The 27,620-nt window shown below is 37.1% G+C and overlaps 1 protein-coding gene and 1 pseudogene across 3 annotated transcripts; one reads left to right on the plus strand and one right to left on the minus strand.

Moving 5' to 3' along the window:
• CNIH4 (cornichon family member 4) lies at positions 1-27,620 on the minus strand. Of its 3 annotated transcripts, XM_077149134.1 has the most exons (5): positions 27,450-27,614; positions 23,678-23,746; positions 11,000-11,112; positions 4,647-4,787; positions 1-198 (listed from the first exon to the last, which is right to left on the minus strand). In XM_077149134.1, exons 1-5 carry the CDS (start codon positions 27,516-27,518, stop codon positions 171-173), a joined length of 420 nt encoding a protein of 139 aa, XP_077005249.1. In that variant the 5' UTR covers positions 27,519-27,614; the 3' UTR covers positions 1-170. The 3 variants fall into 3 exon arrangements, with proteins under 3 accessions (XP_077005249.1, XP_077005250.1, XP_077005251.1); XM_077149135.1 differs by lacking the exons at positions 23,678-23,746; positions 27,450-27,614 and adding an exon at positions 12,918-13,189; XM_077149136.1 differs by lacking the exon at positions 1-198 and having other exon boundaries at positions 4,647-4,740; positions 27,450-27,620.
• LOC143654288 (trafficking protein particle complex subunit 6B pseudogene) lies at positions 12,960-13,769 on the plus strand (annotated as a pseudogene).

Consider the following 27,620-nt stretch of genomic DNA (forward strand, 5'->3'; position numbering starts at 1 on the left):
TTCATGTTTTTTAAATACTTTATATGGTAAAAATACAGCAAAAATAGTTTTTTGTTCAAAGAGGAAAAATATACTGCTATGGTCACGGTTCTAAGGATGATTTAAGTAGTCTCTGGCTCCTTAACTGTGCACTGTAGTGTAGGTTGACTTCAACCGTGGCTTCTCCAGCTTCAGTCATTTATCAAAGCTAAAATCATACTGTGAAGAGAAGAAATTAATGTTACTAATGTTTTCCTAGGAATGTTCCTACAGTGCCTGGTCCATCCAGACTTGTAACCTTAAGGCTCAGCAAGAAACATTAACTTTAGTAAAAGACCTATACCAAAAGAAAAAAATATATCAGAGCCTCTCAATTCCATGAAAAATATCTTCATTAAATAAGTATAATAAGAGGAATGAAGGTAAAGGGTAACCTAAAACCAATGTTGGGCTACAGTTTAGAAAAAATAAGCTATGTTCAGAAAAACACTTTCATTCTCTACCCAGATCTTTGCATATGCTATCCCCATGACTGGAATCCCTCGTCCTCATGCTGGGATCCCTCCTCCTCATTCCACCCCCTTCAACCCAGTAAGGGTTGTAAAAGACTTTTAGCTGACAGCCCCATAAATCTTTAAGCCTCTGTAAATATGTGAAGGTCACAATTTGGATCTACAGCTCCTCTCCTTTTGGAAACTGGCCTCTTAGCCCAGAGAAGTGGCACACCCTCCTTCCATAAGAAAGCCACCTTCCTGCAAGCTTTGGCTTACATGCTGTTGTCTACAACTGGATTGTGAGTTCCTCTGAGAAGTGAGCAGGATCTAGACATCATCACATGCAGACCCAGTACCATACCCCAAGAGCTGCTATTACCAAACCATCAGCTTTTACACAGTGTCTGACACAAAAGTAAGTACTCTATTAAACCATAACAGTTAAACAGCAATAAAAAAACAAACATTTCCTTTTAAATACTGGGATCAGCCTTGCTTTGCTGAGATCAAATAATTAAAATATGCAGAAATACCCTTATATTACTAATGGTATAAATGATTAGTTGTCAAAATTTAACCAATACTAAGTGAACTCTATACACAGCACAGATTAATGGAGGTACCTAATGCTTTTGAATATCTTCACACACATTATCTCATTTAGTCCACTATTTGATGAAGTAGGAACTATCAATATCCTACTTTCAGATGAGGAAACTGAGATGCAGAGAAGTTAAGAAACTTGTTCAAGGTCACTCAGTAAGGGACAGGGGCCAGATTCCACTAGGACAGCACTTAACCAAAACACCAAAGGCGTAAATTCCACCGTTCTCTAAAGCTGAGCTTTTATTTTTGGGGGGGAGGGGGGGGAGGGGTAGTTCTTTGTGTTATACAGTCCTATGTTGTTTTAATTTTTATTCTAACATATATACAAACTAAAATTACCCCTTTTAAACACATTCAAATATACAACTCCATTTCCCCTTCACCATCATCATTACCAAAACTTTACAATCAGACCAAATAAAACTGCTCAGTTTAAGAATTAACTTCCCACCCTATCCCCTGGTAACCTATATTCTAGATTCTCACTCTGTGAGCTTGCTTAGTCTAATTATTTCATATTGGTGAATTCAAGATGAGCATCCCCCCCCCTTTTTTTTTTTTAACAAATGCTGAACCTCTGCTATGTGCCAGACACCATGGAAGAAGTGGTGGGTGATACAAAGAGAAGCATCATAAAATCCCTGCATTAAAAAGCTGATGGTGGTATACAGGTGGTTCAGTGGTAAAATGTCTGCTTTTCATGTGGGAGACCCAGTTCAATTCCTAGACCATGCACCCAAAAAAAAGCTGATGATTTGATAATGAAACCACTTTTTAACAACACTAACCAAAAGCCAAGAGAAAAGTGCTCCAAAGACATCTTCTGAGACTACTCTTTCATGCTGACCCCTCTAGTTAGGAGTGATGCCCAGGTATAAGATAACAGCAATGTGGCTATCAATGACAAGAAGAGGGAAGGGGGCAAGGAAGATCAAGGGAAAGAAAGCAAAGTAATGCATGCAGCCAAGGGTTGCCTATCTTCAATTTAGTTGATCTGCACTCAAAATGCCTCCTGATTCCTCCAATCCTGACCGTTCCTTCAGTCCATCTTCCCCATTACTTTAAATTGATTTAAAAACTGATAACTGAGAAATTCTTATGCATTTTTAAATCCTAAATCTTCAAGTCTACTAAGCAAGACAATGCTCCTTAATCCTACTTTTACCTCTCCATATGTGACTATGTTGGCTGTACTCTCAGCACTGCCCCAGAAAGCCCATCGTCAAGACCCAAAGAATGCCCCAATCTAGTTTACTCTCCAACAGAAAAAAGAATGAAAAAAGAATAACTGTGAACTAAGCTGATTCCAGCTTGATCTTTATCTCTTCAGAAAGAAAGAAAAAGAAAGGAACATATAAGACAGTAAAAGAGACCTGCACATAGTCTCATTTATTAAAAAAGTAATAAAAATGAGAATATGTGTATTATCATGTTCTTACTATTAAGTTTTGCTCTTTATTTCTCACCTCTAATACCTGGATTAAAAATTAAGCACATAAGTCTACTTAAAATTATACTTAAGAGTCACCCCCTAGAGAACCTCTTTTGCTGCTCTGATGTGGCTTTTCTAAGCCAACTCGGCAGGTGAACTCACTGCCCTCTCCCCTACATGGGACATGACTCCCAGATGTATAAATCTCCCTGGCAATATAGGGCACAACTCCTGGGATGAGCCAGGACCTGGCATCATGGGATTGAGAAAGCCTTCTTGACCAAAAGGGGGAAGAGAAAAATGAGACAAAATAAAGTTTCATTGCTGAGAGATTTCAAACAGAGTCAAGGGGTTATCCTGGATATTATGCTTATGCATTATACAGAATATCCCTTTTTAGTGTATGGTGTATTGGAGTGACTAGAGGGAAGTACCTAAAACTGTTGAGCTATGTTCCAGTAGCCTTGATTCTTGAAGATGATTGTATAACAATATAACTTTTACAATGTGACTGTGGGATTATGAAAACCTTTTGTCTGATGCTCCTTTTATCCAGAGTATGGACAGATGAGTAAAAATTATGGACAATAAATAAGTAGATAAATAATAGGGGAGAAAAGGGGTAAAATAAATTGGGTACATGGAAATATCTGTGGTCAATGAGAGTGAGGGTGAGGGGTACGGGATGAGTTTTTTTTTTTTTTTCTTTTTCTGGAGTGATCCAACTCTTCTAAAAATGTTATAAAATCAATGTTTCATAGTGGTAAATGAAAGCGAGGGGTAAGGGGTATGGTACGTATAGTTTTTTTTTCTCTATTATCATTTTATTTCTTTTTCGGTTGTCTTTTTATTTCTTTTTCTAAATCGATGCAAATGTACTAAGAAATGATGAATATGCAACTATGTGATGATATTAAGAATTATTGATTGTATATGTAGAATGCAATGATATCTAAATGTTATGTTAATTTTTTTTATTAATAAAAAAAGTTTAAAAATAAATAACAACAAAAAAAATCAATGTTTCACAATATCATCACATAGTTGTATATTCATCACCATGATAACATTTATGGACTGTATGTGTCTGAATATTTCTCAATAAAATATTAAAATAAAAAAGAAAAGCAAATAAGATGAATGGTGAAACGGAAACCATCTGAACTCTAATTTACATCTAATCCATGCTGGAGTCTGGAATTAGCAAAATAAAGGGTAAAACAACTGACTTCTAAACTATTCAGAAAAATAGCAATTTAAAAAAACTATTATACAATTTCCAATCATTAGGAATCTTCTGAGTGGCAGAAGTTTTGGTTCAGTACAAGTTTTTCCTAATAATACTTATGCCTCTGTGAAAAAAATAAAATTTACCTAGCAGAAAAAAAATAGGAATGATCTAATTAAGCTTTGATACAGTGGTTAAGCCTGATGCTAGCCTCTTAAAGGCATAATCAAATCATGCTTATGATGATTTGTTTTCTCCAGTGTTCTATACTACTGCTCTATGATGGGTGAAGTATTAAAGTATAAGGAAATAATAACAAAAACCGTAAAGAAATGAATTTAAGTTTTAAACCAGACCATATCAGGCTTCCAATGCCTGAGATCCAATTCTTCACACTAATTCTTTCAATCCATTATAACTGGAAGTCTGACATAGTTCTACGACAGCAGAGTACTGAGCATGCTTGGGAACTGGCAGCACACCCAAATTCCTTACTGCCAAGAAAGATTGGCCCAACTTAGCTGTAAGTTGTAGACAGCTACTTCCTGTGTTCAGATTACCTGGAGACTCACAAGGAGAAAAATCTTGGGGGATACATATTTTAATACTTATAATGGGTAGTGAAACCTCCCAGCTGAATATCAAAGCAGGAAAAGAATATCAAAGACAGATTTAAGTATGTTGATAGCTTCAACAGCTAAGGAATAACTAAAATACTACAGAGCAATTATCTGGCAGGTCAGATATAATGCTGACTCAATGACATACCTGAAAAATCTGCAGAGCCACAAGAAATTCCCATAACCCCAAAGGCTCTGCAAAATCAATGCAAAATTCTATAGTACAGTAATTCTCATCAAAAGAAGACATGGCCTCCAATAAAATGGTTTGAGAACTTTAAACTCACCTATACAAATACATGAAGAAACAGAGCAAGTGAAAACCAAGCTTGATCATGGCTTCTTTCATGTGTGACTTCAGTTGCCCTCGATTGTGTATTTCTGTTGGATCAAATACTCCCATGTTACCACTTGGTACCATAATGAACCTGGGAAAATTATAGGATGCAAACATATTAGAAGAAAATCATCAGCATAAATATTTTTAAAAAATAAATAGCCAATGAGCCCCCAATCTTGGGGTTTGTTCATATGAAACGTAACCCGACAAAAGATAGGTCAAACCTACTTAAAATTAGGCCTAAGAATCACCCCCCGAGAGAACCTCTTTTGTTGCTCAGATATGGCCTCTCTCTCCAGCCAACACAACAAGCAAACTCACTGTCCTCCCCCTGTCTACATGGAACATGACTCCCAGGGGTGTGGACCTTCCTGGCAATGTGGGACAGAAATCGTAGAATGAGCTGAGACTCAGCATCAGGGGATTGAGAAAACCTTCTTGACCAAAAGGGGGAAGAGTGAAATGAGACAAAATAAAGTGTCAATGGCTGAGAGATTCCAAACAGAATCGAGAGGTTATCCTGGAAGTTATTCTTATGCATTAAATAGATATCACCTTGTTAGTCAGGAGTAATGGAGAGGCTGGAGGAAATTGCCTGAAAATGTAGAGCTGTGTTCCAGCAGCCACGTTTCTTGAAGATGATTGATAATGATATAGCTTTCACAATGTGACTATGTGACTGTGAAAACCTTGTGTCTGATGTTCCTTTTATCTACCTTATCAACAGATGAGTTAAACATATGGAATTAAAATAAATAATAGGGAGAACAAATAAATGTTAAAATAAATTTAGGCTGAAATGCTAGTGATCAATGAAAGGGAGGGGTAACGGGTATGGTATGTATGAATTTTTTTCTGTTGTTATTTTATTTCTTTTTCTGAATTGATGCAAATGTTCTAAGAAATGATCATGATGATGAATATGCAACTATGTGATGATATTGTGAATTTCTGATTATATATGTAGAACGGAATGATCATAAGTTAAGAATGTATGTTTGTTGTTATATATTTTTTTAATTTAAAAATTAATAAAAAAAGAAAAATATATACAAAATAAATAAATAGCCAATAATCACAACCTTTAAAGTTGAACCACCCACAGCAACCTTACATTCAGACCAGATATGGACAGAGTAATATAGTGATGTCATGGGCCATCACTAATTTTTCCTTTGGAAGATACAGTACTGTAATTTTTGGTGTAATGTTCTGCCTTCTGAAGAAAATATAGTAACATCTAGAGAAAGATGTTTATGCACTGAGACCCTTTTTCCCAACTTCTATTGAAAACTACTGAAACGGTAATACCTCTACCTATTTTCCATTAGACATAGGTGAAAAGAGGCTCCAAAAAAACCCAATTTTGTCAAGTTCTTAGAAACTTTACATAAAAAGTTCTAAATTGATTCAATGTAATTGCTTCTCTGTCATAATATCCTTACTAGAATAGTGTCAAATAATTACTCCCATTTCATAGGTGACAATTTTAAAAAGAGAGGGAGAGTCTAAGCCCAAAGCAATCGTATTTAGTGCTCATGCTGATACATAATATGTTCTCAATCTTCAAGGTTCATAAATGGCACCTATCTCAAAATAGTAATGTAAAAAAGGCAGAACAGAAATTTAAAATAGATGCTACATTAGTAAAATAAAACTCCACTTCAGTTGAGAAAGTCAACAGAAGGTCCAGACTCAAAGAACAAAGCCTAACTTTATGTAACTCTTAGAAAAAATATAGACTAAATACAAAATATTATTAAGTAACTGGGACAAATAAGAAATGGACTTTTTAAAGTGGTGAGGAATACATGGGTAGGTCAGGGGTTGGAATGCCTACCTTTCATGCCGGAGACCTGGGTTTGATTCCTGGACCATGCACCACCCCCCCAAAAAAAACTGCTTAAGTGGTGAGGAATAGGAATAGGGGTACAAATCAATGCAGAGTATAGAAGGTGCTGTAAGCATGTGCCTAGTTCCAAGTTTAGGGTAATTCAACTCAGTGTTTCCAACTCAAAATAGACTAAAATTTTTTTTTACTCTCGAAGATACCATGTATAACACACTGTGGAATCTTGTGCTTTTCAGATAGTCTTTAACATTTTTCATCCATTTACTTAATATTATTGTGTGTATAATAGTAACACATGATAGTATTTTCCTTCCCCAAATGATTCCTTTTACAAGGATACTGGATTCTTTTCAAAGGAGCAATGAGTTTGTGTGTCTAGGTTTCAACACCCAGACTGTGCCATTTTTGTGACACACATCTCCTAACCTCACGGATGTGTGCTGGCTCTCATGTCCAAGTGCATACTGCACCCCTGGGTTCCTAACTCTTGCCACACACTCAGTTTCTCAATAATCACTTCTGTGAATTCCTCTATGATTTGTGATTTGTGTGAATACTACAAATCATTGATCTTAGCTTCTCCCCAAGTCCTAACAGCCCATCTAAAACTAAATAGAGGGTGTTTTCCATGTGAATATCTAGATAACATCTCAATTCATACAGTCTCAAAGAGGCTTAACTGCTCTGACTTCCAGGGTACGCAATAAGAGTTTCATCATTTTCTTGGTGGTCCTTAAAAACTTTCTTTTGCTGGGTTCTGACTTCTTTCTCATCCTTCATAGTCCATCAAAATTTTGCCCATTCTTCCTTCCAATCACCGCTTATAGAGTCTCTTTTTCATTCCTACTATCATAACTCTGTTCCAGCACTATATTCTCTCATCCCCACCTCCTAGTTCTTTCCCATCAATCAATACTATATAATGCATCCAGAAACAATTTCCCAAAACATAATTTATTTCACATGAACTTAGTTGCTCAAAAACATATAAAACAAAGAAGATAAATGAATTGCTAATAAACACATTTAAAATGTTCCACATCATTAGCCATTAGGGAGATGCAAATTGAAATTGAAACCACAATGAGACTATATTAAACCCACTAGGATGGCTGTAATAAAAAACGACAGACAATAACAAATATTGACGGGGATGTGGAGAGTTGGAACCAGGCCTTCATACACAATTGGCAGGAACATAAACCAGTGTACCCACTTTGGAAAAGACTCCCACAATTCCTCAAAAAGTTAAACATAGTTACCATATGATCCAGGAATTCCACTCCTAGATATCCACCCCCACAAAATGAAAACATATATACACGCAAAAACCTGCAAATGAATATTCACAGAAGCATTACTCACAACAGCCAAAAAATAGAAACAGCCTAAATGTCCATCAACTAATGTATACATAAATAAAATGTGGTAAATCCATAAAATAGAATATTATTCAACCTTAAAAGGAATCAAGTTCTGACACATGCTACCACATGGATGAACACTGAAAACATTATGCTAAGTGAAAGAAGCCAGTTGTAAAAGACTACATATTGTATGATCCCTTTTATATGATATGTCTGTCTGAACAGATAAATCTACAGAGACAGAAAGTAGCTAGGGGGTTGCTTATGGATGGAGGAGATAAGGAGTGTCTGCTAATATGTACAGGTTTTCTTTTTGAGATGATGAATATGTTCTAAAACTGGTATGGTGATGGTTGCATGCATCTGTGAATAAACTAAAGATACACTGAATATACTTTAAATGGGTGAACTTTAAGGTATGTAATTATATCTCAATAAAACTTTTTTTTAACTTATAAAGTACAAGTATTCATATTTATATATAAATACCTTGGACCAGCATTCAAGGCTCTCTGACCTATCCCAATCAAACTTTTCCAGCTTTGTCTATTACTCCTCTCTTATCAACATGATTTCAACCTAACTGATCCTTAAATATACCTGGGTTTCTGCTCAAGCCTCCTTTTTCCCCTCTTTCCCCTTATCTTTCCCACACTGGAGAAGGCTCTCCCCATTCCTCCCTGTCAAACCTCATCCATAATGTTCAGACACCACACCTCCTTGAAACTTTCCCAGTCCACAGTAATCCAACTCTCTTCCCAACCCATACAATCCTTAGTATCCTCATATAGTAATAGTAATTAAGTAATACTAAGTAATTTTAATACTGAAATATTTCTTTTATTGCTTTAGGAGACCCCTTATTTAATGAGCATATTTTGTTATTTAATTTTAACCTCTTTGTCCTGTCAGTAGAGTTCATGTTAGTCTATGTCTTTATCCCCAATAACGTAAAGTACAATGGTTGGAAAAGATGAAACGAGCAATTTTTTTTTTTGTATGCTGCATAGCAGGGTCACACTTCATTCTTTTTCCATGTGAGTATCCCATTATTGCAGCACCATTTGTTGAATTTTTGTTTGTTTTGTTTGTTTGCTTGCTCGTTTGCTTTATTTTGGGGGAAGTACATGAGCCAAGAATCGAACCCAGGTCTCACACATGGCAGGTGAGAATTCTACCACTGATCTAACCTTGCATCCCCTAATCTGTTATTTTTTAACCTTTTAAAATAGGAGGTAAATTTGTGACCAGCAGACAGTCAAATTTTACCACAGTTCTCAGAGAAATAAATATATATGTTCTTTGTCTTCATTCTCTAAGAGGAAAAAGGAGTCTTTGGACTTGAATGCCCCCAAAAAACTTCACAGAGCCTTCTACCATAGTCTTCCACAAAGAAGTCATGCCAAAGCTCTCTCTTCTCCATTGCATTTTCATTTCTAGCAGAGATGAGTGATGGTGTAGTCTGGCATATCATTTCAATCCAATGTCTCAGAACACTCCCAAATTTGTGTTTTCGTTATTGGACCACAGGGACACTTTGTTGTGTTAAAAATCTGCATGGCGGACCATGGTGGCTCAGCAGGCACAGTTCTCACCTGCCACGCCAGTGACCTGGGTTTGTTTTCCAGTGCCTGCCCACGTTAAAAAATCTATGGAATTAGAATCTCACCAAAAATGCAAGGAGTTTTTTTTTCTAGTGGAGCTCAGGTTAGTGTTAGTTAACTGGACTGAAAATGAAGGAGAAAGATGAAAAAACTTTTGCCTAGCTCAGGTTCTAGTTTCATGATCTTTATAAAATCATTCTCCCAAATCCACTCACTCTATTATCTCTACAGCCTTCCATTATCTTTTTCTGTGGTCATATCCTCCTCCCAACCTCCTTAATTTTTTTTCTATGTCCTTCTTATTCTAACTGCACTTTGAAAAAAATACACTTAGGTGTGAATGTGATGGAAAGAGAAAGTTTACAGTCATGTATGTCACCAGAAAGAAAGTTAGAGGTAAAACATGGGAATGTATAACACAGTGAAATTTGTGGTGGGCAATGTCCATGATTAACTGTAGAAATATTATTTAAAGTTATTTCCATGAACTAGAACAAATGTATGACACTATTACAGGACGTTAATAATAGAGGGGTAAATGAGAAAAATTGTACTTATTGCGAACTACAGTTAACAGTAATATTTTAATACTCTTTCATCAACAGTAAAAGATGTACTACACCAATACTATGGGTCAATAATAGGGGGAGATAAAGGTATGGGAGGATTTGTGTTTCCTTTTTTATATTTACTTCTTTTCTGGAAAAATGAAAATGTTCTAAAATTGATCATGGGGTAGTATGCACAACTGTGTGATGATACTGCGAGCCACTGACTGTATACTTTGGATGGTTTGTATGGAGTGTGAACACTATTGATCTCAATAAAACTACATTAAACACACACACACACACTTAAAAATCACCTGACGAATGATTTTACCCAAAAAACCTAGATACAAATAAAATTAAAAATAAAACCTACCTAGTAACGTAAAAATAATTTCAGGCTTGTCAAGATTATTCCACAGTTCTTCACATAAAATACACTATTCCAACTGCCCGACTATAAAAATATATCCAATAAGTGCTTCCACTGAGCTACTTTGAACAAACTTCCTAAGTTTAAGTAAAAGTTTTGGTAATTTGCAGGTCTTAAAGTGTAATTTTCTTTGGAGCAGTCCAAGCACATGCTAATTAAAAACTGCAGATATACATAGTAACTACCTTACATTACATTCTCAGGTTTTTGATCACGGTTTAAGGAAAAAAGATATTCAAAACCTGAAAAAAACAAATCTTTTAAGTTTTCAGATATCACAACAAAACAATTTTTTTAATTTACACTTGTAAATTCATGTTTTTAATACAAGACTGAGACATGCACATGGCCTCTTCTCCAGTATACCAGAGTGAACAAAAATTTATGCTGATTTAATGAAGCATTCTCCTGACATCTGTTGTATTATTGCCACATATTTTAGTGAGAAGAGAAGGATATTAAAAAAAAAAACTGCTCTAACACAAACCGTACTTACCGATAAATATTCCACGTGGCAACAGGCAAGTTGAGAAGAAAGATAAACCAGTGCAATGAAACGAGCATTAATACGGTGACAATGGTATGGCCAATCAACTCTGGAATTACCCACTGCAAGGGAAGAACACCGTGTTACATCTCCACTGCTGGGTCCTTCCTGACTGCACATGTTTTCTGAAGCTAAATCAATGAACATACATAGATCTTACAAGCTACTGTTCCAAGATTATTTTTAGAGTCACAAGTCCCAGATTTGAATATTGGTATAACTGCTTACCCCATGCAAATACATCTAGGTACAACTTAGAAATAAAGCCTTAAATATTAATTATACTTTATCCCAAACAAAAGTTTAGATTCATTAACTCAGCAGGCTTTGAATAATGATGAGGGGAACAGAGTATTATTCACTTTCTAATCCAACACCTGTGCTAACACCTTTTACTCCAATTTGGGATGGTGGAAATCCACATGTGCTGCCTCTCAAGTCAGAATATCAACTTTAAACATTTCTAATTTCCAGAATCCTTAAGAGGAAAATGGCTTCACATGTAGAAAAAAATAGTAATAAAGGGTTTTAAAAGCTTATAATAACAGCTCAAAGTTGAACAAATATGATAATGAACCAGGATGCCAGAATCCTAGCATTGGCTTTATAGTGTGACTCATGTGGTCAGCCACGGTCCTTTCAATTACTCTGTAATTTTTTCTAGTTCTCAGGAATCAACAACTATTGTGTCAGGATGCTCAAGTCACCAATAGTCTTTCTCTCCTATCTGGTACCTAATTTTCTTTTAATGGAAGCTAATAGCTAATATTTATTGAGCTGGACAATGGCACTCCCCACTTTCACAAATAAGGAGAATAAACTCAAAAAGGTTAAGTAACTTGCCCAAGGTCACATAGCTACTTAGTGGCAGGGCAATACAGCATAAAACAAACAGACTGGCCCCAGATATCTTGCATTTAAATTTCAAATACCTTTCTTGTAAACAAAGAAGCAGTGATTATCTGGGCCATACACTTAATTTGCAATCAACTGGAAATTTCCAACAAGTAGTATGCTTTTTAAAAAGTATAATCCAGATTTGAAGAGACAGAAGGAAGAATAAGTGATATAGAAGACAGGATAATTGACTTCAAAGACTCAAAATAGCAAATGGCAAAAAAGATGGAAAAAAATTGAATGGGAACTCAGGGAAATGATAGACAAAACAAAGCGCACAAACATAAGAAATCATTGGTGTCCCAGAAGAAGAGAGGAGTAAAGGGCTAGGAAGAGTAGTTGAGGATATAATGGCGGGAAAGCTTCCAACCCTCATAAGGACATAAATATACAAGTCAAAAAAGCCCAACGAACTCCAAACATTGAATAAATCCAAATAGGCCTTCCCCAAGGCACATACTAATCAGTCTGTTGAATGTTGAACAGAAGCAGAAAATCCTGAAAGCTGCAAGAGAAAAACAATCTACATACATACAAGGAAAATCAAATAAGACTTGAGTTCAGACTACTCAACTGGCAACCTGGAGGCAAGAAGGCAGTGGTATGATATACTCAAGATTCTGAAACAGAAAGACTTCCAGCCAAGAATTCTGTACCCAGCCAAACTGTCCTTCAAAACTGCAGAAGAGATTAAAATTTTCACAAAGAAATCCTGAAAGAATTTGTCAACAAGAGACCGGCTCCACAAGAAATAGTAAAAGGAGTTCTGCCGGCTGAAAAAAAAAAAGACAGGAGAGGGAGGTCTGAAGGAGGGCAAAGAATTGAAGAGTACCACTAAGGGTAATTTAAAGAATACAAAGAGAAAGAGAGAAAAGGATATATAGATCTGACAAATAAAATAAAAGAGATAAAATGGTAGAATCAAGAAATGCCTTTTCATTAACTTTGAATGTTAATGGACTAAATTTACCAATTAAAAGATGCAGATTGGGCCCCCCACCCCAAGGTCGGCATGGGGCTTCGCCGACTGGGTTTGGTGGCAACCACTGTTGGACACTTCTCCAGCCCAAGGGCTTGGTGGCCCTGGACTGGCCGTCGCACGGGGTTCAACCCTGCACCCGTACTTGCAAAAGGGCGTGAGTTCCTCAGTCTCCTAGCAACAGAAGGCTGGGCCATGGGGGTGGGGGATGGCAGCAACGTGGGCCAACTCACTCAGAGGTAAACCCGGAAGACCGACTCGACCCAAAAAGGACCAGAAACCTGGAGCTTTATAGAATTAAGGAAGAAATAGCAGATGAGGCATTGTTTTTGCTTCTCCATAATAAGATGGTATGTAGTATATACAAGTTCATTGAACAGGGGGAGGTGGAAAATGGATGATATATTACTAAGCTAGAAAACATGGGGTTTCGAGCAGGATAAGGATTGATAGAGTTACAAAAGATACTGCAAGATTCAAGGATGAGTTATATATCATGAAGTTCATTTGTAAAGACTTTGGACTACAGTATTCAAGAAGCAAATTGACATTCTAAGGATAAATTATCAGGGCATCATCTATGAACTTCAAGACAACAAATTTTGTCTCCTTACTCAGATGTCTGCAGGAAAACAATATTTAGAACATGCATCTAAGTAGTCAACATTTACAGGTGGCTTAATCAGAGGTATCTTATCAAACGTGGGGACAAAAAGTATTAACAGCTGAAGTGTCTTCAGTGCCTGCCTGCAACCTTCAAGTGATGATACAGAAGCTGTAGAACATACTGAAATTCAAGACTTCAAAAGTGTAAAGAGATAAATTATTCATGTATAAAGTATTTCAGTAGCAATAATTTATTACACTGTTGGAAGGTTGTGTAAGTATAAGCTATTGTTACATTTTATGATGAAAGATGCACTTTTAAGCACGAGTAAGGTTTTTTCTTAAACCAGTTTAGCACAAACCAAGTTAAAGCAGATAATGGGACATTCTACCATTATATACACTTTACTGATCTTAATTTACTAAAACCTTATTTCCAAGAGCCAGATACCAAGACACAGGACCCTTATTTTAAACACTTTTATTTACTTAGAGTGATGTGTACTTATTTAACCCAGATGGAGAAGCAAAACTCAGGGCTTGTTGAATTACCATAAAGAAAAGTATGTGTCAACCAGAATCATTTGTGTTAGAATTAACAAATGTGAAGTATCAGTTTAATTATTCAAAAAAAGCAAACATTACAACAAATTGAATGAACTTGGTTTTTAATGTTACTTTTAATTTAATTCTATTGAGAATTTTTACACCTGTATAAGGATTTCATATATCCATTACATATACATATTATTACTCTATATATCTGACTGGTTAAATAACTTAAAAACTTAATTTCACTTTAATAGATTTCAATTCTTGAATGCTCCTTTAATGTAATAAAGTGAAATATAATGTAAATGTATTAGTTTAAATGTGAATTCAGCAACTCCATCGCCAAAGAACATAAGGTATGTTGGGAATGATTTTTATACTTCTTGCTCTTTGTATGACCTTGATTTTCAACTTCTTTTTCTGTGCATGGAAGTGCTGATGAAGGTTCTTCCATCTTTAAATTTATTTCCTTATTTACTATTCCCCTAAATAAGATGCATGGATAATTGTTTTAGTCAAATTGCTATTAATTGGGCTATATCTTCTCAGTGGGTTGGGGTCAGTGCTCAAGTTGTATGTCTCTTTTTAACTACTCTTACACTTCTAGGATATATCTATGCTACTTGTGTAGTGATAAGGCTAGGACTTTTTTTTATTCATTGTGAAAGGAGGCCAGTCCATCTCCTCTCTGCTCTCTCTTCTAAGGCAGTGTTGCCAGGTCAGGGAACTTAGATCTGCTTAATCCTAACTTAGTTCTGTAAGACACCGGAGGCAAATTTATTCTCTTTTGGTGAATGCCTCATCCTTTTTCTTCTGGTGCTTATGGTTTGATTCAGATTGGCCTTTATAATCATATTCCAATGCCAATCCCATTCTTGAGATTTGAAGGTAAAATAGAGAAGGGGAAGAAGCAAAAGACAAGACTTAACTTAAATGATCTAGCCTAAGCAGATATCTCCAATCCAGCTTTCGTTGAGAACTGTGCATGCTGGCATATTATACTTTGATTATTAAAGCTGTACTTTGTTTCTCATTTAATTATTACTCTTGTGCATATACGGATTTCACAGGGAACTCTGCAGAAGGGAATGATTGAAATACCAAACAAGGTATTTTTACTGGGTTCTCTGCCACAAATATGGCATATTAAGAAGGGCAACCTCTTCTAATAAAAATGAGCCAAATTTATACTTAAAAACATGAAATAAAAACTACAGAAACTCTTTAGTTACATAAAAGAAAACTAAGTGTAGAGGCATACTATTTCCCTTTCATAAAAAGGTTCAGTATTATAAAGATTTCAGTTTAACTCAATTGATTTATTAAATTGAAGTAACCTTAATTATCAAATAATGTGAAAGAAAATAAAATTTTTTTCAGACTTTGAAAAACAAATTCAGAAAACCCTACAAAATATAAAGTTCAGTGATTAGAAAGGACTATAATGACTCCATAATTGCTAATTATATATGAGTAGATCAAAATGGAACAAAATAGAGAACTTCAAAATAAACAAAGCAAGTATAATATATAGGAATTTTGTGTATGAGAAAGATTGTATTTCAAATCAATGGGTTTGTTAAAGACTGTTAGTTGCCTAGCCATAAGCTATTTTCTTCTACTTTCATTGTTGACAGAGTTTCATTTTTGTTTTGGTATTGAGTGTTGACCTTCTTTGACCTTGTGCTGTAGAATAGGGTGCTTCCCTAGTTCCAGAGAGAGTGACTGCTGATTAGAGATAAGCCAGTGATGGTAATTACTTTATCTATGGCCATTTAATGAAGGTCTGCTGAGACAAATGGGAAGTCTGAAGGGCTTTGGGGAAATTTTTTGTTGCTCTTAAAAAAATGGATACAAGATAGGGTTTCGACCCCTTTCTACTTCTCAGTGAAGATGTGTGATATAGATGTTTGAAGTAGCAGCCATCTAATAACCACAAAAAAAGACAAGCACAAAGATGAAAGCCATTACATGGAGGATACCACGATGTACAGATAGAAAGCACCTTTACTGTGCTGCTGAATGAAAGAAGCCTGCAATTGCTTACTTTTGGACTTTTTGTTATGTGAGATAGTAAATCCCTTATATTGTTCAAAAAAAAAGACAGATAGGCAGAATGGATTAAGAAACATAATCCAGCTATATGCTGCTTACAAGAGATTCATTTTAGACACAAAAGGATACAAAAAGATTGAAAGTGAAAGAATGGAAAAATATTTTCCATGCAAGTTGTAACCAAAAGAAAGTTGGAGTAGCTACACTAATCTCGGACAAAATAGACTTTAAATGTAAAGACATCATAAGAAACAAAGAAGGCTGCTACAAAAGGAACAATGTTGTGAGGCATGCAACAATGTGAATGAACATGTGGGATGTTTGGTTAGACAAAATAAGCCAGAAACAAAAAACAACAGTGGTATGGTCAGCTTTAGAAAATGCTTATAAGAAAACAGGGGCCTAGATTGTAAGCTTTTAGAGCAGACACATTAAGTCCAGAGTAGTGATTATTATTTCTGGATTTTGAGAGGCTGTTTTATATGTATATAAACATATACATATGATTTTTAGAGATAAAATGAAGCCAAACAGGTTGGGGTTAAAGTAATTCAGATCATAGGGGTAAGGAAGGCAGTGTCTACGTTTTACAATCACACATATTCTTTGAAACCAATGGAAGAAAGGTCTATTTGATCTGGAACTGAAATTTTCTGTGGTGCATAATCTAATTCAACCTATCTCTATAGCTCATTTGAACAACTGAAACACAGGAAGCACAGAATAGGAAAGAGGTCCTTTAATCCTACATAGATTATTGCAATGCCTGGCAACTTCTAGAATATTTGAAGCAGATAATCAAAAAGTATTGGCAAAGTCCCCTGAGGGAGGGGAGAAAGAATACGGAACTATTAAACCTTACCATCAGGGAATCCCCTGATTCTGTGTCACACTTGAGGGATACCCAAATCAATAGGCCATGCCCTCGATCATGAGGTTTACTCCTGTGAAGCTTATGTAGGTAGTGGAGAAGCTTAGACTACCCATAGGCATGCCTAAGAGTTACTTCTGGAGGACTCTGCTGTTGCTCAGATGTGGCCTCAGTCTAAGCCCAACTCTGCAAGCGAAATCATTGCCCTCCCCACTATGTGGGACATGACATCCAGGGGTAAAAGTCTCCCTGGCAACGTGGAAGAGGGCTACCAGGGATGAATTCAGAGCTGGCACCGTGGGATCAACAACTACATTGTTGACCAAAAATGGGGAAAAGAAGTGTAACTTACAAAGCATCAGTGGCAGAGAGATTTCAAAGAGTCGAGAGCTACCCTGGAGGTTGCTCTTATGCACGCTTCAGGTAGACCTTGCTACCTATCATAACCTGCCAACACCCAACCAGAGCCATTCCAGCCAATTCTAAAGAACACCTAGGGCAATTTATAAGATTCCACAAGGGTTCCAGGCACTAGAGTAACTTGCCAAAAACCTACAACCTCCAGATGGGTCCCTGGTCAGGATAAGTCCTGAAACCCAGTCCAGCCTCTCCAGAACATCAAATAGTTCCATCTCCCTACCCCATATTAGTGACAGACTCTTCAATATCAAAAATTCAGAATTGCCATAGTCCAAACAACCCCAATGAGAGGCATGGAAAGATCAAAGGTGATGGCAGAATTATACATAGAAGATAGGAATTAACAAATGAATATGACTGCTGAATCATTAAGTTGATATCTCTTTTAGTCTCCACTATTATAGAGCGACTAAAAGTAAAAACCTAAAAGTGTGAAATTGTAACCCATGTGTTCTAGTTTGCTAGCTGCCGGAATGCAACACACCAGAGACAGATTGGCTTCTAATAAAAGGGGATTTATTTCATTAGTTCTTCAGAGGAAAGGCAGCTAACTTTCATCTGAGGTTTTTTCTTACGTTGACAATCTTTTCTTGTAATTTTCTTACAGGACAATCTCTGCTGGCCTTCTCTCCATGTCTCTGGGTTCCAACAACTTTCCCCAGGGTGATTCCTTTCTGCATCGCCAAAGGCCTGGGCTGAGCCATAAGTGCTGAGATGAAGTATGCTGAACTGCTCGGGCTGTGCTACATTGAGCTCTCTCACTTAAGCACCAGCCAACTAAATCAAACACCATTCATTATAGCAGGCACACCTCTTAGCTGATTGCAGATGTAATGAGCAACAGATGAGGTTCATGTACCATTGGCTCATGTTCACAGCAGTAGAACTAGGTACCTTCACCTGGCCAAGCTGACAACTGAATCTAACTACCACATGTCCACCCCTTGTCAACTCGGCAACTGCATGCATCACCTTAAACAATATTGAGGTGCAAAAAATTCTCTTCTGGCTGTGGACCTGTGAATCTCAAAACAAGTTGTCTGATGCCAATATGCAAAAGAAGATATTCACAGGACACAGGTTTTCATTTCCATAGGGAGAAATTGGAAGGAACACAGATGTAAAACCTGCAGGGCAAACACCATCAGATTTCAAGGTCTGAAAGTCATTCATCCTTCAGCTTTAGAAAGAGGCAGTCCCACCCTTTCCAAGGGCCTATGCAGTGGCCCACCTCTTTCTGAATCATCCTCGGGGGACAATGAGGAGACCATCTTTTTCTCAGCTCCATTCTCTCCAGGCATCGGGGCCACCCCTGGGCTCTCTGCCATTTCCGGGGCACACGCTCAACCACTCCATGAGGTGGCAGCCAGGCTCTCCCCAGTCCCCCAAGGAGCGTGCTGTACCTTCTCTAAGGCCTGAGGCTGCAAGACTCTTCCACTGCAACAAGTTGAGAGACTCATCCTTACCCTTCAGGGTAAACTCACCCTCTCCATGCATATGGGTGGGTCCACTCTCCTGGCCGAGGTTTCTTGGCTTCAGACCCGAGCTTCCATAGTTCTTACTCTGAAAACTCCAATTTGTCCCTTTTGTCCAGATTGGCAGTGGTTCTGTTTACACCAACAGTCTCTTCAAGCACTCCAGGAGTTTTCCATCATTCTCTTCACAGTTCCTCCAAAATCTTCCCCTTAGCCATCCAAAAAAACATTCCAACATATCTGGTATTTGCAAACTGCAGCAGCACCCCACTCTCTGGTACCAAATCTGCTCTAGTTTGCTAGCTGCTGGAATGCAACACACCAGAGACGGATTGGCTTTTAATAAAAGGGGATTTATTTCATTAGTTCTTCAGAGGAAAGGCAGCTAACTTTCAGCTGAGGTTCTTTCTTACATGGGAAGCAATAGGACGATCTCTGCTGGCCTTCTCTCCAGGCCTCTGGGTCCCAACAACTTTCCCCAGGGTGATTCCTTTCTGCATCGCCAAAGGCCTGGGCTGAGCTGCAAGTGCTGAGATGAGGTATGCTGAGCTGCTCGGGCTGTGCTACATTGAGCTCTCTCATTTAAGCACCAGCCAACTAAATCAAACACCATTCATTATAGCAGGCACACCTCTTAGCTGATTGCAGATGTAACGAGCAACAGATGAGGTTCACGTACCATTGGCTCATGTCCACAGCAACAGAACTAGGTGCCTTCACCTGGCCAAGTTGACAACTGAATCTAACTACCACACCATGTCAAAGTTTGAAATATGTTCTACAACTAATTATGGTGCTGTGCTTTGAAATTTATACCTTTTTGTATATATATTACTGTTCACAAAAAAGAAGGAAAAAAAAGTAGATTGTGATGATAAAAAGTATTTAAGTTCTCTAGCCTCCTATATTCTGGGGCAGCTAGAAGGAAAAATATGAAAGGATCATATGGTAGCCATGACAAACTCTGGGATCTATCCTATAACCATTTTTTGAAGAGTGCTTTGAAAACTATTGCTTTTTTATTTCTTTGCTTTGTTTATATGTTATACCATACAATAACAAAAGTTAAAAAAAAAAAAAGTATAACCAATTGACTGTAATGCCTACAAGTGTAAACAGCAAAGTCAAAGAAACCTGGAATGGAGTCCACCATGCAGTGTCTTTATTACCTGTGCAATCTTGGAAAAAGTTACCTATTCTCTCTAAGCTTTCTCATCTATAAAATAGAAATAATAGAAAGAAAAAATAGAAATAATAATACCTACCTCACAAAGTTGTATAAAGATTTAGAAGACATAACATACATAAGCCACATGAGGAGTAAGCACCCTAGATGTTAGCCAATGTTACTATTACTATTCTCCATGCTATTAGACCCAAAGCTTCCAAGTTTGGATTTTTAACTGCAGGTTGCAGTTATTTTTGGTTTACACAGACACATACCTCAAACAACAGTTTCAGGAAGCAACACTTAACTGTACCATGCTTGATTTACTGAATTTCAACCAAATCCTATTTTCAGTCTCTTCCCTCCAAAGCCATGTTCCCTTCCCTTAGCTTGTCCTCAGAACACAGGCACTTAGGCGTAAACATCAACCAAAAAACTGCCATTTCAGGCACTCCAATAAAAGTCCAAGTAGATACCAATTACCCTATAGTAAAGTTATTCAACAGGCCTGAACCACCCATTCAGAGCCTCTGTATGAGCATTTTAATTCTTCTTCTTTAGTATGAAATGACAGCTTTCCTCAAACCCATAACATGAACAGGGGGAGGGGAAGGAAAGGAACTGGGAAGAAATAGAAATAATATAGAAAATGGAAGAGAAATTCAAAAATATTTTAATCAGTATTCTTAGAGACTAAGAGAGTCAAATATGAACCAAGTGGGGGAAAAGTTCTTTGAAATTAAAAATACAGCATAAATGATACATTTTCTTTAAAATTCAGAAGACAAAGCTGAGGAAGTCTTAAAACAAAAAAGTTAGGCAGATCTAATCCAGCAGATCAATTATCCAACCAATGAAAGTTGTAGAAAGAGAAGAGTGAAAACAAACGGGGAAGACATTATCAAAGAAAGGATACAAAAATATTTCTCAGATTGAAGGAACCTATCGGATGTCAAAAACAATGAAAGAAAAATGCCGAAACCAAAGCACACCACTGCAAAATCCCAAAGTTCCAAGGATGAGGTAAAAATTCTAAAACTTAATAGAAAAGACAGGGGGGGAAAAAAAGAGATTCTATAAAAAAGGATAAGGAATCAAAACAGCATCAGACTTCCCAACTTGAATCACACTGGAAGTTAGAAGACCATCAAACAATATCTTTAAAAATTCTGAAAATAAAATTTCTTCTAATCTAGAATTCTGTACTCAAACTATCAATCAAAGGTAAGAGAAAGACATTTCCCAACATGCAACGTCTAAAAATTTAATTCAGGAAGAGTGAAGTGTCAATGGCTGAGAGATTCCAAACAGAGTTGAGAGGTTATCCTGGAGGTTATTCTTATGCATTAAGTAGATATCACCTTGTTGTTCAAGATGTAGCGGAGAGGCTGGAGGGAACTGCCTGAAAATGTAGAGCAGTGTTCCAGTAGCCATGTTTCTTGATGATGATTGAACAATGATATAGCTTTCACAATGAGACAGACTCTGTGAATGTGAAAACCTTGTGTCTGATGCTCCTTTTAGCTACTATATCAACAGAAGAGTAGAACATATGGAATAAAAATAAATAATAGGGAGAACAAATGTTAAAATAAATTTAGTTTGAAATGCTAGTGGTAAATGAAAGTGAGGGGTAACGGGTATGGTGTGTATAATCTTTTTTCTTCTCTGTTATCATTTTATTTCTTTTTCTGTTGTCTTTTTATTTCTTTTTCTAAATCGATGCAAATGTTCTAAGAAATGATGAATATGCAACAAGAATTACTGATTGTATATGTAGAATGGAATGATATCTTAATGTTTTGTTTAATTTTTTTAATTAATAAAAAAGTTAAATAAATAAATAAATAAAAGTTTAATTCACATTTATCTTACCTCAAGAGGCTACTCTAGTAAAATGAGATAGTAAGCCAAGAAAAAGGAAAACAAGGGATCCAAGAATAAGGGGATCTACAACAGAAGTCCCAGGATAAGAGCCATGAACCAGGCCTAGAAAGCAATCAGTACAGAGGACAGAAAGATTGGAGGTCTCTAGGAAAAGTACTACTTGGAAAAAAGCTTAATTATGAGATTATTTGAATATGTTTGATGAAGCAGAAAACAGTATTGAAGGGCTTTACAGATGTATTTGAAAATACTTAGTAACAGGTAAATAGAAAACTAAGAAATCTGGCAATTATTAACACTGGGAAAGACAAAGCTAACCAAAAAAGAAAGAAAGAAAGAAAATTTTGAGCACTGTTACTAAGAAGTCCAGCAATAAAAAAATTTATATTATAATACTACATCATAATGGTGTAAGCACTGAATATTAATTTAGCCAAAAAAGGAAAACAGAATGATAGGAGAGGAGATGTTTAGGAAGAGGATACTTAAATCTTTCTCTCCCACACTGGGAAATCAACAGATAACATTTAAAATTGTTAAATCAATAAACAGCAGTGCAAACTTTTAAGATATAAATACCATAAAAATAAAAGAAAAAATTAACAGCAGAAGTGTTGAAATCAATTGAGCCTAAAAAACAAGACAGGTAGGATTTAAAGGGGTCAAGAAGAGACTGCTGCTTCTCACTATAAGCTTTGTGGTAACTTTGACTTCAGTTGTATCAAGTATAGCTTCCATAAAAATTAAAATCAAAATTGCTTAACTTCAAATTCACAGAGTAACTATCTCAATAGAAGAATCCAGGTAATCCTTTTTTTGCGGATAAATTTTCATTTTTATAAAAGAAAATCAACAAAGCACCTAAAATACTGAGAAAATAAGAAACATAAAGAGAAATACAATCCATCTGACTTAAAAAAAACCTATCAGGCTCCTAAAGATGAGGGAAATATAGTTTACTAGAAATTTTAACTTTCTAAATGTTACTTGACTTCCCTGACAGGCTACTTAAGTTTCTTAAGTTTCTTAGAGAAATTTAAGCAGACGGAAGATGGATAAAGAAGATACACAGGAATCGTTTTTAGGTCAAGTCAAAAACACTTCTCAGTATTGTATTTTTATATGAACTTTCTGTCTGTGCATCTCCTAAAATGAATCATGACCAATTGGTTCCCACGTAACTAAATAATCTCTGAAATTCAGAGTTTTCTTACCAATATACAATACTGATTTGACTAAAGGCAAAATATCCTTAAAATAAATTGATGAATTAATTCCATTTCTCAGCCAGCCACACAGGGAAGGTCTTCTTTAATTAAAAAAAAATACTGAGGTTGTTTTTCCCATAAGTTAGGAAGAGAGGGTTTAGACACAAACGACAAAAACAATTACACTCATAATGAACTTTTGCCTACTCTGAGTATTGCAGCTGTCCCTTTGGAGAAGGGGAAAAGAAAAAACAAGTAAAAAAAACTAAATTTCCAAGTCAGGTCTTCCTAGTATTGATTTCACGATCTAAAGCACTATAAAACACAGTAGCTCTACCAAATTTCCAGTAAGAGACAACATGTACTTTAGAATCAAATATACAGTGAAGATTTCTCAATAAAAATTTTTGAAAAAAAGAATCATATATGTTGGGTATCTGTAATAAACTTTAATACAGAAAATGAAGAACTAATGTCAATATCAGAAATTGAGCAAAGAAATCTCTTACCTTGTTTAATTTTGAGCAACATGATCTAGCATTAATATAATCACATTCTAAATCAGACAATGTAATTATCTGTTGATTAAGATAAGGAATTTTCAGATTTTTAAATAGTAACTAAGTAAACAACTCAATTCTCTCATTTATCTTTCTTTCAACAAATGATTTTCACAATATAATGCCCTTATTAAGCTCAAATCCAGCCTGACCCATACCAGAATATTCATTCTAAGTTCCTCAAAGGTAAAACAATGGGTATAAAAAAAAGAAAAGAAGACCTATACAAAGTTCAAATGTTAAAAGCCTGAATTTCAAGTACAAAAAAATGTTTATGATGTGTCTCTAAAGTGTTATTTGAAGACTTAAGCTACAAATTTTTAAAAAACAGGATATACAGTAAGTTTACATGTTGGCAGTGGTTATGTCTTAAAAGTTTGATTACAGATGATGTTTTTTCCTTAATACTTTTCTATATTTTCCAAACCATTCACAGTAAATATGCATTATATTGCAATTAGGCAAAAATAATAATATAAATATAACCCGCAAATAAACATTTAAGGACAGAGACATAAAAATTAAGTCTTGGAAAGCCTTCTTGACCAAAAGGGCAAAGAGAGAAATGGGACAAAATAAAATTTCAGTGGCTGAGAGATTTCAAACAGAGTGGAGAGGTTATCTTGGAGGTTGTTTTTATGCATTATATATCTATCCTTTTTTAATCTGTGGTGTATTAGAGTAGCTAGAGGGAAGTACCTGAAACTGTTGAGCTGTGTTCCAGTAGCCTTGATTCTTGAAGACATTGTATAAAGATATAACTTTTACAATGTGACTGTGTGATTGTGTAAACCTTGTGTCTGATGCTCCTTTTATTCAGGGTATGGACATATGAGTAAAAAAATATCGATGAAAATAAATCATTAATAGGGGGGATAAGGGTAAAATAATTTGGGTAGTTGGAGTGGTCAATGAGAGGAAGGGGTAAGGTGTATGGTATGTATGAGTTTTTCTTTTTTCCTTTTTATTTCTTTTTCTGGAGTGATGCAAATGTCCTAAAAAATAATCATGGTGATGAATACACAACTATGTGATGATATTGTGAACCACTGATTGCATACCATATATGGAACGCATGTGTGTGAAGATTTGTCAATAAAAATATATTTTTTTAAATCTCAAAAAAAAAATTTAGTCTTGAATGCATGCTACAATGTGTGGGATTTACTTTAAAATGCTCTTCCACTCCCCCATATAATTGAGGGAAAGATGAAAAGAAATGACAAAAGAGGTACACAAGTGGTTCAATGGCAGAATGATTGCCTTACACGTGTGAGATCTGGGTTTGATTTCCAGACCGTGCACTCAAAAAAAAAAGAATGGCAAAATGTTGAAAATCACTAAAGGTGGTTGATGGAAACATGGGGTTTATTATACTGCTCTCTTTAACGTCTGAAAAGTAAAAAGAAATGTTCTCAATTAAATACTAAATATTTCTATATATAAGCCCCCATCATCCCTTCATGTCTAACATCAAACTCACCACTTTCTCCACAAAATTGCTCCTTCTCCAATTCATTTTATTTCTGCCAATGATCTTAAGATCAGCCAGGCTCAAAATATACAAAGCTGGCTCAGCATACTGTTTCTCATTATCAAACATTACCAGTACTATCAGTCATTTCTTCCTATAACACGTTATTCCCTCCTTTTAACTTCCTACAATCAACACTCTTTCAAACCCAGATGAACCTATCCCCTAAAACAGTTTTTTCCAATCTTTCCTGTTTTCAACCCACCCTGCAGATTCATCTTCCTAATACATCTCTATGTTCATTTCAAGCATTTTCAATGGCTCCCTACTGACTAAAAAGTGAAAGCCCTCATTCCACATTCAAGCCCTCCAGTCCTGATCTAACCCTGCCTTTAACTTTGCCTTTCCAATCTGACTTCCCACTACCCTATGGCCCAAATAACCATGTGCTCCAGACAGTCTAGTCATTAACCTCATCCTTCATAAATGTCTTGGGCATACCTGTCTCTGGCCCTTTGCTCTTTTGAGTGTCTGCATCTTGAGTATCCACCCATTTCCTGTTGGTTCATTCACCGTTCAAAGTTCAGGAAAACTCCAATATCCTATATAAAGTCTACACTGACCATTCTCCAATCTTATCTGTAATACTAAACTAGTGCAAGTATCCTAAAAATGCATTAATATACTGAATTTCATCAAAACACACCTTGAATGTATATCTTAATATCTAGCCACATCAATTATTCCACCTACCACTTTTCTGCCTACATAAATTGGTGTCAACCAAGGCTATTTTAAATTATCAAGCTTAGTTTTCCTAACTGCAAGAAAAGCGAAATCCAGTTTCCTTATCTCTGAGTTTCAGTTCCTTGTGTTACAAGAGCAACATAGGTCATCAAAACTTAGGAAAGTGATACTGCTCTTTCAGTCAGTTCCCCAAACCTTTTTAATAAAACTCAGGGTTCTTCTCATTAGAAATGATCAGCTGATGTAAGCTGCTGCTTAATCGAGGTAGGGGTGGGGGGAGAGATACTACCTACTGAGCATGTGCTATGGGCCAGGTAAGTGCTTAACATTTGTTAAAAGTTGAGGCTGAGAGGTGAAATAACATGCACAGCAAGTAGCTAGCTGAGTAGGATTTTCTGATTCCAAATTTTGTCCCTTTCCACTGCAAGAAGTTGCCTGTCCACGATAAAGTAAAAAGCCACACTTAAAAAATAACTTGTTCAACTATCCTCAAACCAGCATGTTCAGGCAAACAAAAAGTGATTTCCAAGGAAAGAAAATAGCATGCAGTTTCTCAGGCGTTTTCCCTAGCTAATTGCTTACAACAGGACTGCGTATTAAAACACTGGGCAGAAGTAAGAACAGACGCTCCCTCAAGAGCAGGGAAGAATTGTAGTAGCCAAACGGCTACAATAATACAAACGTGCATTGGCCTGGAACAACAGTCTGAATACGGTAACACAAACAACTAGTAAAAGACTTAAGTTTTAAACATCGGCCGACACAGAAAATTGTAAAAGTTAAGGAACGACTGGGAACTAAATCACGGAAACATTTATTGAACCTATAGATCTGCAATCGCCAGGGGCAACCAAAATAATCACTTGCAGATGCCTTTTAGAAATAAATCCTTCCCCAAAACTCGTGAAGGAATCACTTGTGTTTTCAATAAGGCGACTCCGGGAATGCGAAACGCCCCGCAAGCAGCAGTACCGCGAGAACAAAGCACAGGGGCAGGGGCGTTGCCCCGAGAATGACAAGCGGCGGCAAGCGCCTCAATAGACGCCGCGCTGGACTGTCCGGAAGCGACCGCCCGCGAGGCCCTGCGCTGGGGACCCGAGACTCCGGGCATCTGATGAAGGGGCCGACCCAGGCGATCTACGAGGAAAACTGCGACCCTTCTCTCCCAAGGGCCAAAAGGGAGGCCAAGAGCCCGCCCCTTCTGGAGGCCGGGCTGCGCCAAAGCGTCGCGGGGACGAGGGCTGCAGGCCCGCCCGGGGCGCGCCACAGAAGAGGCCCGCTAGGACCGTGGGCAGGGCAGAGCGGGGCTTGGCTCCCGACCTGGGTACCACACCGGTCCCGGTCGTCCGACCGGCCACCCAGGCAAGGCGGCACCCAGGAACCCGCGCCTGCCGGCGAGCGCCTCCTTAACAAGCACCTGCCTCTGTCCCCTCCAGAGGCCACTCTCAGCTCCCTCCCTGGCCCGCCTCGCCCGCCTCCGCCCGTCTCAGGCAAGGATACGAAGTAGACGGAGAGGAAGATGAGCGCGCAGCAGTCGAGGAGAGAAAAAATGAACACCACCGCCTCCATCCTTCTCCGCCGCCGCTTCTTCCGTCACACCGGCTGCGGTGGCACAACCCTGCCCTGATAGGCCCCGGCCGGGGCTGGCCTGGCGTGCAGTCGCCCCGCCGA

The sequence above is a fragment of the Tamandua tetradactyla genome, chromosome 2 (genome assembly GCF_023851605.1).
Source record: "Tamandua tetradactyla isolate mTamTet1 chromosome 2, mTamTet1.pri, whole genome shotgun sequence".
Taxonomy (NCBI): domain Eukaryota; kingdom Metazoa; phylum Chordata; class Mammalia; order Pilosa; family Myrmecophagidae; genus Tamandua; species Tamandua tetradactyla.